Source organism: Solanum stenotomum, chromosome 10, assembly GCF_019186545.1.
Source record: "Solanum stenotomum isolate F172 chromosome 10, ASM1918654v1, whole genome shotgun sequence".
NCBI classification, from domain to species: Eukaryota; Viridiplantae; Streptophyta; class Magnoliopsida; order Solanales; family Solanaceae; genus Solanum; species Solanum stenotomum.
In genome coordinates this window covers 2111875-2130158 of record NC_064291.1, presented here as the reverse complement: position 1 = coordinate 2130158, position 18284 = coordinate 2111875, and the positions used below count along the sequence as shown (strand labels likewise).

The 18284-nt window shown below is 28.5% G+C and overlaps 1 protein-coding gene across 1 annotated transcript; it reads right to left on the bottom strand.

The window, feature by feature from the left end:
• Positions 1-1481: 1481 nt before the first annotated feature.
• LOC125841646 (myb-related protein 308-like) lies at positions 1482-3280 on the bottom strand. Its single transcript, XM_049520810.1, has 3 exons — positions 3089-3280; positions 1979-2443; positions 1482-1741 (listed from the first exon to the last, which is right to left on the bottom strand). Exons 1-3 carry the CDS (start codon positions 3222-3224, stop codon positions 1482-1484), a joined length of 861 nt encoding a protein of 286 aa, XP_049376767.1. The 5' UTR covers positions 3225-3280.
• Between the last annotated feature and the right edge of the window lie 15004 nt (positions 3281-18284).

The following is an 18284-nucleotide window of genomic DNA, read 5'->3' as shown; positions in this document are numbered from 1 at the left end:
GAAGAGTCTTACAATGCACCCCAACATTCATCCAAGACATAAGTTTAACATGTGGTTGACATAATTAAAAGCGTTGTCAGAATTTAAAGGTTATGATTAACATTATAGAAGCAGAGACATAAGTTTTATTTAAAAAATATTTCTTAAATTTAAATTGATGATTATATGTCAGTATTCCAATAACTTGATGGTAAAGAACAATAGAAGCAAAATAGTCATTTCAAAATGCATATAAACAGTTTCAACTCTTTTTCTACTCTAAGTATATTAACTCTTTTTTTTTCACCTCGTGTCCAATATTTATATTTTTTCTTATGAAGACCGATATCTATATTAAAGTCCGATTAAAACTAAATTCACGCTAAAAATTTGCAGCTTTATTCTTCTTTTCTCCACAAAAGGTGGTAGTTTGATGAGAGTTTTTTCTTGTCGCTTGAATCGTTTAAGATTCTTTTTTTTTCAAAAAAATGTGAATGATGTCACATATTTTCAATTTATTCACCACCAATTTTCAACAATCGAGTACCCAAAATTCAAATGAATCTTTCCATTTAAAACTTTAATGATTAACTAATTTCTATTTTTCATCAAATTATCAGAATCGTTAAACAATAATCAATCATGTAATTTGAGGAGAACATGTAGCCACGTGAACATATATTTTGACAAATTCAAAAATAAAATTTGTATAATTTTAAAATGAATAGATAATAAAATGCTAAAATTGTCCTTGATAGTTGTCCCAGAATTTCACTCTTCTATATAGTCGAAATTATTGATATCAGTTAAGAATTTATCAACTTTTCTAAAAATTTATTTGTAAAAATTTCATTTTTCCTTAACGTATTCAATAGCCTTTTATGAAAAAATTAACACATATTTTGGAGGTGTAATGCAACTGCTTCATTTGCTTGGCCTTTCAAATGGCAATGAAATATGATCTAATAATATAAAATACTTTATATTGTAGGCATCTATTGAACTTTAATATTATTTTTTTTAATTTCTATTTATGTAATATTCTTTTCTTGTTGAAAGTTAATTTAGTTAATGTCTTAAGCTAAAATAACTAAAAAAAATTCAAAATAAAATTAAGATATTAAAAATTATACAAAAAACACTTTAAATTACAATTTTATTATGTTCCGATAAAAATTATACTTTTAAAAAATTAATATTCATATAATATAAATTATTATTATTTTTTAAAAATCACGTACTCCCTCCGTTTCTTTTTAGTTATCAATTGTCATGGTGCGCTTTTCGAAAGTCAATTTGACTAATTTTTAAAGCTAAGTTAGATTACATTAATTCAATTATTTAAAATAAAATTTAAATATTTAAAAATTATACGAAAAATATTATAAAATACAAGTTTATTCATATTAATATGATAAAAAAAAAATACACAATATAGGTGAGAGGATCATTGAGGTAACAATGACACACAAAACACCTAAAACTCTAAATTGCATCACTGCTCAAAAATGACATGAATTTTCATAAACAAGTTGAAAATACTCTTCATAGACCTCCTCAAATAACTTATGGTTTTCATTATTATTGAACTCTATGCATTTTTCAGGTGGAAAAAGGAAATTATCATTGAGGAGTAATTCATCTATCACTTGAAGATTCTCAAAAATTGCATCTTGGTTTTGATCTTCAATATTTTGAGATGAAGAATGGATTTCACTAGTAGAGGTTGCACTACTTGTGCCATCTTGATTGCTAGAAGAACCTAAAAAAGAAAAAGAAAAAAAAACATAGGCTTGTGTCATTCGATAAAATTTCATAAAAAATAAATAAATCATATATATGAGTAAATAATATATTTTTTTAAAACTATACTATATTTAGCAGTTTTGATATACATCACCTAATAATTAATTTGTTTTAAATAATCCCTAATTTTTTAATTTTTTTTTAAAACGTGACACAATAGTAGGTTCCATTAGAAAATCACATATGCACTTACTAGTGAAATTGTGATTATTATCTGATACTGCTTGCGTGGAATCCTGTGTATGTGGTTGCTCCTCTATCTTTGTTGCTACTTCATCTTCAATATTATGTTTTTCGACAATCTTCTCCTTCTTCTTCCTCCTCATCTTATTTTCGTCGTTATTTTTTCGATTAATTTGGGAAGAGACGTTCGGTTTTTCCTTTTTCCTTCTCCTTTTTTTTGCTTGAGATTTGTGTTTTCGCGGTTCATTTCCTTGTGCTTTGAGTTTTTTGAGAAGACTCGTGTTCCAATAGTTTTTTATGTCATTGTCTGTTCTACCGGGTATTCTTCCGGCAATGAGGGACCAACGACTACCCAAAAGAGTATAAAGTCGAACAATAAGATCGTCCTCTTCGGGTGTAAAGGTCCCTCTATTGAGTCCCGGCTTAAGATAATTCACCCATCTTAATCTACAACTCTTGCCACATCTCAGTAGCCCTAAAATATGTGAACTACATTTAATTAGTTAACTAACTAGTTTAAGTTAATAAGCGCATTGATAAAATAAACTTTTTATATAATTTGATCGGGGTGATCAGAGATGAAATTAACCACAACTTTCTTGAATATGGTGATAATTGATACCCTATTTGTCAGAAAATTACATTATATAACTAGGTAAAGAAATTCTTAGGTACACCTAATATGTATGGAATTCCTTTGACGTTTTCATATATTGTTTATTTTATTATATTTTAACTTTGATCGTATTGAAAATTCTAACTTTGACACTGAAAATGACCTACATAAACACAAATAATTCTATGAAACAACTTTAAAAACAGAGTAATTCATAGTATTACATACATTTTAAAGCCACTTTTTCATTAACTCAAAATTCACAACGTCTAAATTTGGATCCGCCACTATATGCAAATTAGAAACTTGACAAAGATATTGCATCGAATTGATCAATACTCATTACTAGAAAAATGCATTCTTCTACCTTATCAATTCAACATAAAAATCAAGATATTTCATCGAATCATAAAATGAAGATATTGTACTTGTCTTAGAAGGTAGAAAAATTGTTTTCGATTGATTTTTCTCGAAAAGAAAATTGAATTTTTTTGAAGTGATTACCTGCTTTCTTAGGAAGAGATCTCCATCCAGTACCTTCACCAAAATCCTTAATATATTCAGTAAGAAGTAAATCTTCTTTTTTAGACCATGATCCTTTCTTTAAACCTTCTTTAGAACAACAAGGTTTTCTTCCCATTCCTAATTCCTTCACAAAATGATAATTTGATTTTTAGACAATGAGTTCTTTTTTGTGTGTGTTATTAAGAAAAAAAAAACAATAGAAATGGATGATCTAGAAGTTATTAAATAATCCAAGCTCCTTTTAAAGAGTTTGTTGGTATGTACATAGTATATGGTATTTCCAACATGTATGTTGTTGGTTTAGCGGACAGTCGGTCAGATTCATTATTTACTTATTATATATATATATATATATAATAAGTAAATAATGAATCTGATATACTTTTTTGGTTTATTTTTAGTTTTTTACTTGTCTGTTTTGAATTTTGTACGTCGTTTAAGAAATAATGATTGATATGAGAATATTTTATTATAATGTCTATATTAATTGATATTTATTATTAATGCTTAAAATTAATTTTAAAAATGAGTAACTAATAGTAATGATAAAATATAATTTTTTTAAAATCTTTTTAATATATTAAAAATGACAAGTAAAAAATGAAAATATATTTATAGAACAATGGATACATGAAGGCGAAAGTTATTGAGTGGACAACTAGTTAGATTATTTATTTATTTATTTGAAAAACACGTTTTTTATATAATGTTCTTATTTTATCCTTCATAATGCTCATGTTTAAAATGACATGATTCAAAAAAGTTAATTGGGTGTTATATTCAACGCATCTTTAGCATAATACGACGAGAAAATTCAATATTTTGTTTGTATTTTTATATTTTATGTCTAGTCTAATTAATATGACAAAGAAAGTACTATTTTCTTCGTCTCATTTTATATGTCACATTTTTACTTTACACTTGTATTAAGAAATAATGTAACTTTACCCTTCTACCCTTATTTAATATTTTGGAACTCAAGTTTTCAATCAATGAATATAAATTAATTTATTTTGATTAATTAATTTAACCAATGAACATGAATCATTTACTTAATTTTTCTAAGTTAGTCAAATGTATATTTTCAAGGCTAATAACTCATAAGGGTAAAAAAGGAACAATATGATAATTTATGCATTGATTTTATGAAATAACAAGCATTGTGAACCAACTATTTATAGAAAGGGATGACATATAAAATGGGATGGAGGAAGTATTATTATTTAAGTATAACGAATTGATTAGTCAAAAGTTGCTCCGTCCCACTCAATTAATGTGATACAGTTTTGCAAAATATGAAGTTTAAGAGAAAAAAAAATAATTTTAACGATTATAAATCACTTCAATAAGATAAAAATAATTTTTAAAATTTAAATCAATTTAAATAAAAAAAAGTTATTCTCATTTAGTTGTGGATAGTTTTTACCTTTTCAAAATTTTAATTCGGAACATAAAATTGTTATAATGTTTCAAAATTCAACTTGAAGTTGAACCCCCAAATTTTACAGAATTTGAAAAAAAGAATTATTTTCACATTGAATAAAATAAAAAAATGAACTTTAATTTATATTCATATTCAAAACACAACTCAATTTAAATATGATTTTTTAACTTGAAAATAAAAACTCCTATTATTTAGTTTTTCAAATTATATGTTTTTTATGCTCAAATGACAATTAAACTAATAATAATTATATTTAATTCTCACATGGGTTTTTAGTAATATTAGCACTAAAAAAAAAGAAGCTAAATGTTTCACGTGTATGAAAAAAAATTATAGACTATGAAAGTTCTTTGTCATCACATCTAATAGGACAGATAAAATTTTCAAACATAGTACTAACAACTTTTTTACTTTTTGAAAGTTTTGCAGTGATAATTGATTACACTTTACACCAATATTGAATTATTATATTCACGATAAATGAATGAATTGAATCGAATATCAATCGATTTTTGTCAATATATGATCTGATCAAATATCAATCGATTATTGTCAATATACGAACGAAGTGGATATCAATCAATTAAAAATATATAGAATAGATGAAAATCAATATAATATAATATTCGATCAATCCATATTCATTAATGATTTTTTTTTTTTTTTAAAAAGGAGAGGTGGGGGGTGGGGGGCTAACCAACGAATAATATAAATATTTATTTTATCCATGATTTCAGGAATGATTAAGTGAAAACAGAAGCTAGAAATCAAGATAAACATAGACTCTCAAAATAAAAAACTCGTGAAAATAATAAGCAAATGAATGGATACTGGTAGTATGAATATTCAAATTATTCATCTTGATATTTATTTGTTTTAATGAATAATATTTATATTTGATCGATTTTTAAAAAAATTAGTTATCCAATTTATTTTGTCGATCATCTTAAAAATTAGATCACTTTCACTCTAAGTAAAGAGCTGTGAATTTTAATTGTGTATAACAATAATATATTTAGTAAAATTTAAAAATAAATAAATATACTTTACTTCTACCTTAGGACTCCACGACGAATACGAAATTAAATAAAAAAATAAAGCAAACTTTTACACACACAAGCTAAATGTATATGCAAGATACAGTAAACTTTTAATTATTTATAATTGCATTAAATAAATGGTTGCAAGAGTTTTGGTGTGTCCCCTGCTCCTTTTTTTTTCCACCCGGTGTCCGAAATCCACATTGGAGCTTCGACTAAATCCGAAACACGCTCTGCAGGGCCCATTTGGGGGTGATGCACCCAACAAGATTTTTTTCCATACCCATGGCTCGAACCTGAGTCTTCTGGTTAAGGGTGAAACAGTCACACCACTGCATCACAATCCATATTGGTGTGTGTCCCATGCCTCAGCAATAATAGAATTATGATATTTTTTTAATACAAAAAATATTTAACAAGTACTGCTAATATTTATTTATTTTTATAAAAAAAGTACTCCATTATTTTCATATAAAAGGGAAAGAAACTTTTTCAACTGAGGAATCAAGTAAAAATTTGATTTGCTTAAAATTAGACAATTAGATTTTCATTTGACAAATGAGATGACTATTTCTCCTTTTTACATTAGGATTTGCTTGGCAATAAAAAAAATATTTACTTATTTGGAGTAGCCATTTTTTAATTAAAATAATAATCTTTGCCTATGAAACATTTAAGTTCGGTTTTAAATTGCATTTTATACTTAAAAATAATTTATAATATATTTTAATTCTTTTTTTATACTATATTTTAATTCTTTTTTAAAATTGTACTTAAAAAATATGTTCAAAGTATAAATATTAGTTTGCTAACCTTTGTAATTGTTTTCATCTAATAATTTTGACAATAGAAGTCGATTCATTTATTTAATGTGTTATATATATACCGTATACGTCTTTAACTTAAAATGATAAGATTCAAATATTTTAACTAAACACAAAATTTAAGTTTAGTAAATTCCATGCATACGTTTCACGTGCAAGAAAGATGACAATTTCACCTTTTTACCTTTTTTCAGTAAAAAATGTATCCCCGTCCTTTATTTTCAAAAAATTATCATAATGTTTTTCCTCATGTCTCATATTCTTAGGATTGCTTGGCAATAAAAAATACTTACTTATTTGGAATAACTTTTTTAAATTAAAAAATGAATATTTTGACCATGAAACACTTAAGTTCGGTTTAAAATTGTATATTAAATTTAAAATAATTTATAATATATATTTTTATTTTGAAATATTTTTTTTAAAAAAAATACTTGACCATGAAATATTAAAAAATACATTCAAGTATAAATACATCAGCTCACATTGTAAGATGTCTACTTGATTATGTGTGACAAATTTGAGGGACTATGTAAGTATCAAACACTCGAAACGTCTATACTAATTATCATAAGATACACATATATTGCGCATATTTGAAAACTAGTTTAATATAAATATCTAATGCGGATAAATATTTATCAAGAAAGAGTCCATCATATGTTTTTATGTTAATAATTCTTTACAAAGCAAACACGTTGTCATCGTTCATTACAAGCTTGTAAATGGTACCAAATGCCCCAAAACCAATTACAATATGTTCTTGATTTAATGCCTCCCAACTTTTTGATAATATCCTTAAAAAAGTAATACAAAATCCTCATAAAACATCACAATGAACGCACTTGAAGAATTAAGAATTTGGATAATTAATCAAAAGGATTTAGCGTAAGACATTGAAAGGATAGAAAAAATAATATTCCTTCCGTTTAAAAAAGAATAACCTAGTTTGACTTGACATGAAGTTTAAGAAAATAAAAGAAACTCTTCAATCTTATGGTCCTAAATTAAAGTTATGTCAAAAGCACCAAAATCCCCTTCTTCAATCTTGTGACCCTAAATATGTCATGTGGAAAACTGATATCAAAGTGTTGTCAAAAAAGAAAACTGAGTCATTCTTTTTTAAACATATTAAAAAGAAAAAGTGATCATTTCTCTTGAAATGGAGGGAGTAATAACGTCAAAATATTCATTTACCAAGAACTCTCCGAAGGTCAACAACATAAAGATGACTTTTGATGTTTTCAACAACTAATTAAATAGATACCCTAGACAATTTGAGAAACATCACAAAACTCATTGGTGTACCAAACTCACCAAAAATACGCATGAAATTATGCACATAAGATCTCATGAGGAGTCATTTGAAAGATGCACAGTGCTATGCAACTCAAATATGAGAAAAAAGTTTTGAAAGATGCATGATTCTACAAAAATCAAATATGAAAAAATAGTCATTGAAAAGATTCTACATAAATTGGAGATGAAAATATAGTTAAAAAAAATACACGATGCTACACAAATTATATATGAGAAAATAGTTATAATAATACATGATGTTGCGCAAAATTAAATCTGAGAAAGTAGTAACCAAAAAGATGCACAATATTATTTAAACCGAATATAAGAAGGTAGTCATATGAGAAAGGTCTCTGGCAGAGTTAATAAATCAACATGAGTTTAGTTAAGTTGTAGGAGCACGCACTAACTACAACTCTCCATCTCTACCCTTTAACAAGATCTTTGCATGGTGACAACTGAAAAATAAAGACAAAACTAGCCAGCAAAATACAAAGAAAAGATGCACGGAACGTGACTTGTTAAAGAGTGTGTCAACTCAATCCCGAATAAGTAAAAAATAGACTAGGCTTATCTTCAATTCTCTACTCTTCCTGTATCCCTTTATTTATATATAGTGCTTCAAATATGGGAGCTAAATACTGAAATGATATTTGATAATTTGACAAATTATTGCAATTTAGGCCATTTGTTGTGATAAGCTCCTTGTGAGGTAACATTATTGTCATCTTCTATTGCCCATCCTTTAACTCGTTGTTGAGTGAGTCTTACCTACAAAAGAAAATTGCTTTTTTTTTTGTATTATGTCACGTAAAACATGTATTTACTTTCTCAATTTTATATCAGTTTAAGTGTCTACTTGTACACATCTAAAGTTGGAGGATATGGATATCAGATAAGGAAAAAATCAAACTACATGTTTATATATTATGCCGTAAATCTAACATCCAAAGTTTGTTAAATTTTTTACGAGAACAACTTAAAGGATCAAAGTTGTCCGCGATATATTATAAAACGCTAATTTACCTCCAAACATTAGGGATTGTTCTTATTATTTTCTTTAATTCTTTTAATTGAAAGAAAACCACATAATTAATTTGAAAATAAAAAAGTTGCAAAGCTACCTGTTCATCCCAATCAGTTTTGGAAGTGATTATAACTAGTGCAATAGTTTGAACTAGGGGTTTACATGGCCGGGTTGGTTCGGGTTTTTCAAATATCAAACAAAACCATTTGTGTCAGATTTTTAAATCTATAAACCAAACCAAACCAATAAAACTCGGGTTTTCAACTTCGGGTTTTTTCGGTAAAGTATTCATACAAACATATAATTACTTGTACTTCAAATATTTCTTTAGTCCTACTAAAATACAACTATCTAAGGTGTTTCTTAAGAAAATAACACAAAATATTATATGAGTAATGATGCTAAAATATCCAACTAAAAATAATAATAATAATGAAATCGCGTAAAACAAATATTGCAAATTAACAAGTCATAATGAAAATGATCATAATTTAAAAGTACTAAATCATGCTAAAATAAGTTTAATAAGTATTAGTTACATGACTAAATATTAAAGGAAATTAAAATTAGATTATGTAGTTGAATAAACCAATGTAAAACTATAAAACAAATATTCACTATTTTTTTTTATTATTTAGTTACATGACTAAATATTAAAGGAAGTACATGCATTAGTTTTGATATTATTTAATTTCCTATTTAGTGTTTTCAACCTATGTATAATTCATAAGTGTACTAGTTATACATATTATACGTAGTAAACTATGACATTAACATACAAGATGCTATTCCAATTGTAATATACTTTATTTAATATTATTCTTATTCTAATACACTATATTCATTTAATACAATAAATCAAATAGTCAATAAAAAGTTATCAACATAACTGATTTCAATATTATTAATACACCATATTTAGTACTTCATGTGTCCTAATTTATATAATTCACTTTCCTTTAATCATTCAAAAAGAATAAAATACTTCTATATTTAAAAACAATTTAACTTTAAAATATTCACGACACTTTGTGATTGAAAACTTACAAGGATGCCAATGCAAAATCTGAGGAGGACAGTGAAAATTAATGCATAAGCAGCAAGTTCAGTGGCTCCAATATGACCAATAAAAGCTAGACTTAGGGGTGTTCACGGATTGGTTTGGATCGGCTATTGGTGAAAATCAAAACCAAACCAATTTAATCGGTTTTAAAATTATCAAAATCAAACCAAACCAAATATAATATACATTTATCGGTTTGGTGGTTATCGATTTCGGTTTGGTTTGGTTCGGTTATTCGGTTATTAACCATACACAAAAATAAAAGAAACAATTCATTCAAAATGTGAAAAAAGTGACAACAATCCTATATTGGCCTATAAGGAAGAGAAAATAACATTTTCAGTCCCACAAAGAATTGTCATAGACACTCATATACATGAAATCAATAAGATAAATGTTTCATCTTGGCCATTTTTGCTTTCAATAATTAAATTATAAAGAAATTTTAATGAAAATATGTATAAGATCTTTAAAATTGTTTATAAAAATAATATATTAAGTATGTATATTAATAAAATATATGTATATAATTTATCGGTTCGGTTCGGTTCGGTTATTTCTTCGATTTTTTCGAATAAAACCATAACCAAGACAAATACTATCGGTTTTCAAAAATCTAAAACCAAACCAAACCAAACCCAAATAAAATCAGTTTTATTTTATCGATTTGGTTTGATTTTTTTATTTGAATTTGTTTTTATCCAAACCGTGAACACCCCTAGCCGCCTAGACTTATAACATTTACTCCAAATGTTGAAAATCTTGTAAATATAGCTGGAGCTGCCACAACCCATAATTTCTTATTTTCATCTAATATCATATCCTACAATTTGTCTTCTTTTTCCACAATAATATTATTATTTCCTCTTTCCTCTTCTTGGTCCTCTCCATTTTTAATCAGCCTCCACTTAGATAATCAACCATTTATGTAAAACAAATAATAAAAAAATAACATAAGTATTCGTTACAGTGTCGAAATCAGAATTTTCATCGTAAATATACCTAAGACAAGACCTTTGTATATATAGTGTGATTATCTCGAAAAAAATGTACTATGGCTTGACGGTCAATCAAGTGAAATGAAAACTATGAGACATCAACATTCAATAATCTCAATGAAGAAAAAAAAACATTTGGCTAATGAATTATTTCAATTTTGAGAAAAAAAAAAGCATTAAACATAATAATTGGTGTGTGTGTAAGATAATCTATAAAGTGGTAAAAAAAAAAAAGTGGAACTAAAACTATGAGAAATTATATATCATTCGTATCTCAACAGAGTCAAACAAACACTTAGTGAATTTTTTCAATTTTGAGAAAAACAAAGTAGGTATTAGATAAAATAGTCAAAGTTGGTTAGGATACCAACGTTATTAAAAAAATATAAAGATTAAAATTGGATCTATCAAATGAATAATCAAATGTGTAAAAGTGTAAGAATAAAAGTTTCTAATATTTAGGGCTCGTTTGGTCAAAATAAGTTATCCGGAAATTATTTATGTCGAAATCAATTATTTTAAAGATTATTATTGCATATTCAATGTGGGATAAAAATAACATTATAATTTCGGGATAAGTTATTCTGTGATTTTATCCCAATCAAACATGAGATAAACTCATTCTAAAATTAATTCCGAAATTAGTTAATCATTATCCCTCGTACCAAATGAGCCATTAGGGTGTGTTTGGTATGAAGCCTTGAAAAATATTTTCTTATTTATCTCATGTTTGATTGACCAAAATTTTTAGAAAATATTTTCTCTAGGATTTTTTTAAAAAAATAAGAAAAATAACTTCTTTTATGAAAAATAGGGGAAAACAAGTTCGATAAGTAACAATCTATATTTATTATATCATCCCCGCTCACCCAAATTCCTCAAACTCCTACCTCTTGACCATCTCACCCCTGCCACCCTCGAGGCCGCATTCCCATCCCCTTCCACCCCTATAGTGTTTTTCTAGATTATATATAAATACTCATAAAATAATTTTTTTTTATTTCCCAAAACACTTTAAAGTATTTTCTATGAAAAATAATCTCCTTCTACCAACACATCCTAATATAGTAAAAACATAGCATGTTATCATATTTATGTACGTTGAAAAATCAACCCATCAATTGCCATGTGCTTTGCAGACCAAAAATAATTTAAAAAATAGAAAAACATTGATAATAATAATAATCCATATTTTCCAACCAATTTTTTTTATAAATAAATGGGAAAGAAAAACGTGATAGAATTAATACATTTTAGTTGCCACTAAAGTCAAATAATTTATTTTAGAAAGAAATTGATGGAATATGCCGTAAAATTGGTGTACAAAATGCCGAATAGATAGCTCTCTGATTGAATCGGATCAGAAGACACGACTAGTTAGAACTTAGAATATTATGACGCCAGGGTGAACTTCCGATCACCAAGTGAGATGGTCGATATTGTTTTTAATTCCATAAAAACATAAGTATAATTTGCATGTTTGTCTTCAAATGAGTTGATCTTTAATTTTTGTCCTTAAAATGAATTGCTCATTAAATTTTGTCATTTAACTATCAAATTACTTTTGCCTAATATTGAAGTATAAGTTCTTTAGAAACTGAAGTCATGACTAAGTATAACTTACGAATCTTATGATACAAAAATAGAAATTTATTTCTCTTAAGAGAATTATTAGTTAGGACTTAGGAGTGATATAAATTAATTAGGGCATAAATTAATGACCATCACAAAGTAGGAAAAGAAATGCAAGTAATCCAAATATGACATGTTTTGGAGGACTAATGACCCATTAATTAGCAACTCGATTCATATTAACCTTCCCAATTAATCATCTAAATGTTGGAGTGATTTTTTGCTTTAGATAGGCCAATGAAGAACCTTGTAAAAAAGATGTTATAATATGACCTTAATAAAGAATTGAAATGCTAATTTTGTTGGGTAATTAAATAAGTTATTAAAAAAACAATTAAATTTGAAAAAAATTGAATTAATTGAGTCATCATTCATATTTAGTTCATTTTAGTCAAACCTAAGTCCAAGTAATCTTTTAATTTATTCAAATTCAGTTTAACTGGCCCATTCGACTACAAGTGACATCCATAAAGTTGATTAAGCATTGATCGAGTTGATTAGAGGAAATTAGTTTATAATATTAGATTTTAAAAGGGTACAAATTGTTGACACTCAATTTTGACCTGCCCGATAATAATTAATTTCCGAGCTTTTCTAATTTTCAAATGATTTAGAATAACTAATTTTATAAAAAAATCTAAATATTTTTTAAGTTTATTTTAAAGTAATTTTAGCCATTTTATAACTTTTAAATGATAATTATGTTTTATATAATTTTGTATATTTTGTGAATATTTGAAAATCATCTCAAAAAGATTTTAGTTTTAGTAAAATATTTTGTCGGTTTAAGTAATAGTTGATATTTTTAGGTTAATTAGTTTATAATAAAATTAATCATTTTATCTCGTTGAAGTTAAGAAGCTCATTAATTAATTTTTATTTAATTTATCTTGTTTAAATTTTGGCCGAACTCATTGATTAAATTCGATTTGGTTACCTTTGAAATTTATTTGAGCTTTTGTTTAAATACAATTTGAGCCAAGATCTATTAATTGGTTCTAACCCAATTAAAAGACCATTTTTGGGCCAAATTCAACTCCTTTCCACCGGCCCAATTCTCTCCTTCAACAAAAGAAACCCAGCTCATTATTCCCTCAATTCCAATTCAGCCGAAAAAATTACATAACTACACTCCTTTACTTACCTTAATATCCATTTATCCCTACTTATTTCAAAAATTTCAAAAATCCCTTATTTACCTATGTATCCCGCATGTATCCCGTGCACAATGCTATGTATCCCGCTATGTGGAATGCACCAAACGCTATGTATCCCGTGCACAACGCTATGTATCCCGCATGTATCCCATGCACAACGCTATGTATCCCGCTATGTGGAATGTATCAAGCCTAATGTATCCCGTGCACAACGTTATGTATCCCGCTATGTGGAATGTATCAAACCTAATGTATCCCGTGCACAACGCTATGTATCCCGCAAACATCATTTTTAAGGGATTTTTGGTAAATAGAAAACAAGAAGGGATAAGATGTTATTTAGTACTTATAATATGTGGTTCCTATAATTTATACTACAATATTCCCTCAGCCCACGGAGTGGTCTCTTGATGCTTTTTCTATGGTGGAAGTATGTTTTTAGTGTTATTATTTCATATTAAAAAAAAATTCACTTCTTGATTTAAAAGTTCTGGACCTAGCTACTGTTTTAGGAGTTTAATATATGCATGTGTTGTAAAGTTAGTTGATGGTGATTTGCTCCTTTTGTCCTTTATTTGCAAGTATGTATGAGCGGTCATGACTTTTCTTAATCATTTCCCTTAAAATCGATTAGTCGTCAGTATATCTCCCTTATAGGATGATTTGTTAATTTGCTTGGGTCACTGTTCTTTTTTTTAATTTGGTTTACTCCTTTCGATATTTATTGTGATTGGATTGCATGTTAATCCAGTGCCTTTTCTTTCTGTTGTGATGCATGTGATTATCTTCGAGTCCTCTTGGACTCCTATCTTTTTCCCCTCACATTCTGGATGGGCCGTTCAGGCCTACTTCTATCTTCTATCGAGTCAGCCAGCATGAAATTGGAATACAGTCGAAATACAACATACAGGCATGGTGATAGGCAGGTTCTGAAAATGCAGAAACAAGGCCCAAAAATTGAAATTACAGCAGTTTGTTTTGAAGGGCAAAATGGGCCCTAAAGTAATTTCCAGCAGGTCCAAGTGGTGAAAAAAAATAAAAAATGGGCCAAAGCCCAATGATATTTTCAGCAGGATTGAAGAAGGGTACAAATGGGCCAAAACCCATAATTTTCATATTTAATATTAGGACAGGTTTATGAATTTGGGCCAAAGGCCCAAATTTGATATCCCTTCTCTCTTGTTATTTTTTGTTATTGATTAACTAACTTTTGTTTATTTTATGGTTTAATTTAATTAAATTACCAAAGATAGCCATTTTTTTTTATCATATTCAAATTAAAATACTTACATTTTATACTTAGCTCTTTTTTATTTTATTATTAGTCTTGTCATTTAAATTGCTTCCCTTCAGAATGATCCCCTTTAGTTTATTTCCCTTTTAAAAAATAATTAATTAGAAAAAATAATAGTAATAATTAAAATAAAAAATAAATGAGTTCTTTACTTGGTTAAATTTTTTTAAAATTTTTTTTAGTCAAAGTCATTTTTAGTCAAATCGCCTATCAACTACAAGTTAGTGGACATTCTGAGGGCCTAACACCTTCTCGGAATGTACATTGAACTTCAAACCTTTTTTTTTCAATCGATTTTATCTGTTTGAGTCTTTTGAAAACCTTAAGTTTTTTTCTTGACTTTTACTAAAAATTAAGTGGCGACTTTGTTTTTTTTGGAAATTTGATTTCTCTTAAATCAGAAGTTTAATCGATTTTTCAAAAACCTAGCCATTTTTCTTTTATTTATTTTTTCGAGTAAAACACAAATCATATAGTGAAATCTTTTTTCATATTTATTTAATTTGTGAAATATACCAAACAAAATTGTTTTGGATTTAGCACTCTATAGTCTTGTCACGCCCTGAGCCTACACCCCGGACATGGCTGACACTCGAGAACCATTGCTGGCCTCAAGGGAACCCTTGGTCTGACTTACTTGCTGAGCGGAAAACTCTAAACATTATTACAATGATCAAATGCACTTACTCAATTGTTAAATAAAATAACTTAGAATGTTTAAAAGTCAACATTCAACTTGGCCAAAATGACAACTCAAGTCTTAACATATGAAATGATAATATAAGGACAACTGAACTACTAACTGTCTATGAAGCCTCTAAAACAAAGAGGGATGTCGGGACAAGACCCCCGATCATCCTAACAATGAAATACTGAAAGCAAAGCAAAAGGAGTCCTCCGGAATGCAAGGAGGCTCACCAACTGACTCTGAGTGCTCAACTGGATCAACGAGGTGCTGGGTGATGATCTTGGTTACCTGCGTCTGCATCATAAGAAGATGCAGGCCAACTGACATCAGTACATTGAATGTACGAGTATGCAAATTGGAATGTTAAACACAACATAAGCTTGAGAAGAATCTGAAAGGAACACTTATCTTGGCTTTACTCAATTCCTGAATAACTTAACTCATTATAAAGCAATAAAACATATGCAATATATAAAAATTTTGTAAAAACAATGGAAAACAACTTAGTTCGTTAAAAAAAATGCAATAACAAACTCAACTTTACTCATATAATAAAGTAATATAGTTTCTGTGGGAGTTTCTCTAACCGACAACCACCACTATGAGCCTAAGTGGTGATACAACGTCTTGCCCACGCTGTCAGAACTGTCATATAATTTTTCGTCATATAGAACGCTTAACTAAGTGGATCCACTAGTCTATGCTAAAAGCACACTTAAAGATTCATCTAAAAAGTATGAACATTTACTATCCATGATGGCTACATGGCTTATGGAGACTTGAGTTAATATGAACTCGTATCCCTATATCGGTGCTCAATACTACTCCCAAAATATACTTAGCTCATATGTTCTTAAAACAAACTTCCTTCTTTGGTTTGAGATAATTACTCAAAACTTAGCTTAAAAGCTCTTTTGGAATTGATGTTCCCTTTCTTGCTCAAATGTGAAAATATTTTTAAACTCTTTGGGAATACATAGTCCCCATATACTTCTTTGAAGAAATGAACTTCAATCTTTACTGAACTTGAACTTTAAGTCTTAAAACAAAGTTAAAACGTTTGTGAAAGACTTTTGAAAACTTTATAAATTTCTTTTTGACTTGCTTTTTAACTTCTAGACTTGACTCTTAACTTTTCTTGAATTAAATTATGGATTCAAGGTTCATGATCTCATGTTTATGGATGATTTCATGATGTTTAGATGTACCTAAAAGTGTTGGAATCAACTAGAAAACATAGGTACATTGCTAAGAACTAGTACAGAAAGTTGGGGAAGAAATGGGAAGAACTGGCGTCCCTGGTGCTCTGAGAGGCGCGGGGTGCTAGAGGTTGAAGATCAGAGACAGTCCTGGGGCACGGCGCCCCAAGGGGTGAAACTTCAGAGAGCCTTTTGGGGCGCGCTAGCTGGTGCGACGCCCCACCCTTTCCCCAGGTGTTTGACGACTTTTCTTCTCCGTTTTTCATCTCTAAATCTTCTAAACTTAATTGATTCTTTCCCCAAACACTTAGAATCATTCATACCCTCAATATACATCAGACTCTACTAAAAAACACAGCTAAAAACATGAATCAATCTCAAGAAAACTCCAACAACACAACCCACAAGGATTCAAACGAACTTCATCAAAAATTCAAGGGATTTACTTTCGAATCTAATAAACTTTGCTGAATTGAATCATGATTAACGTGTGGGTGAACTAACCCATCGCTATGTGATCTCACATACCTCGTAGGGATCACCCCTTGACGAAATCCACAAGCTAAACTCGAACATTCTTGACGATTCTTGATTTCTCTTCTCATTTCTCCTTTTTTCTCTTTTCTCCAAGCCTTAGTGTGAACTTCAACTTTTCTAAACTGACTAAAATATGAATTTACCCCAATTAAACTCCTAAAAATGAATTAAAACAATTGGTAAGGAAAAGACTAAAATCCCCTTTCAAAATCCGAATTAGATTTTCCTTATTCAAACAGCCCAACTTCCAAAGGGCATATCTCACTCAGACGAACTCGGAATCGCGCAAACTCGGCGGCATTGGAAAGATTATTCCAAGATATTTCCTACCATATATGTAAGTACACCTAACTCATCATGAGCTAGAAGTTATGTCCGTTTGAAGTTGACCAAAACTCAACTTATTCTAACTTAACAAAATTTCCAGATTTTCATTCTTTCCAAAAACGACTATTTCCAATTATTAGCTCCTTCCTAGTTATTTCAATTTGCGAGATGTTACAAGCCTCTTTGAAAAGAATGCATAATTTGGGGTTTTCTTTTCTTCTCAATACAAATTTATCAAGGTACAAATAATTTAATATCAACATAATTACATAAAATTTCGTGTTTGAAGAATATCATGGCAATAAATAGTATAGTTATAAGTTAATCATTATACATAATTAAGTACTTAATTTCAAAATGCAATACTTCTTTCGTATGTTTGGTATGAAGGAGTATGGACAATAATAGCCCCCCTCCCCCCCAACCCCAACCCTACCAAGTACAATAATTTTCTCAAATTAAGATTCGAAAAGATTATGTAAAATACACTTTTAATTAGCAAAATTATTGATCATGATATGTCATTCAAATCATAATTAAGGTATGTGGGGTATAGAGGGAAATACCCCCCCCCCTTCCACTCCTATGTCATCTGCACCCTAGTACAACTACAGTAGGTCTGTTGATGGACATGATAAATTGAGTA

Coding starts and splice junctions, on each gene's coding strand:
- LOC125841646 (XM_049520810.1), bottom strand. CDS start 3,224: ATGGGAAGAAAACCTTGTTGTTCTAAAGAAGGTTTAAAGAAAGGATCA. Junction 2,444..3,088: donor ATCTCTTCCTAAGAAAGCAG/GTAATCACTTCA, acceptor CACATATTTTAG/GGCTACTGAGATGTGGCAAG. Junction 1,742..1,978: donor TAATAATCACAATTTCACTA/GTAAGTGCATAT, acceptor TTTCTTTTTTAG/GTTCTTCTAGCAATCAAGAT.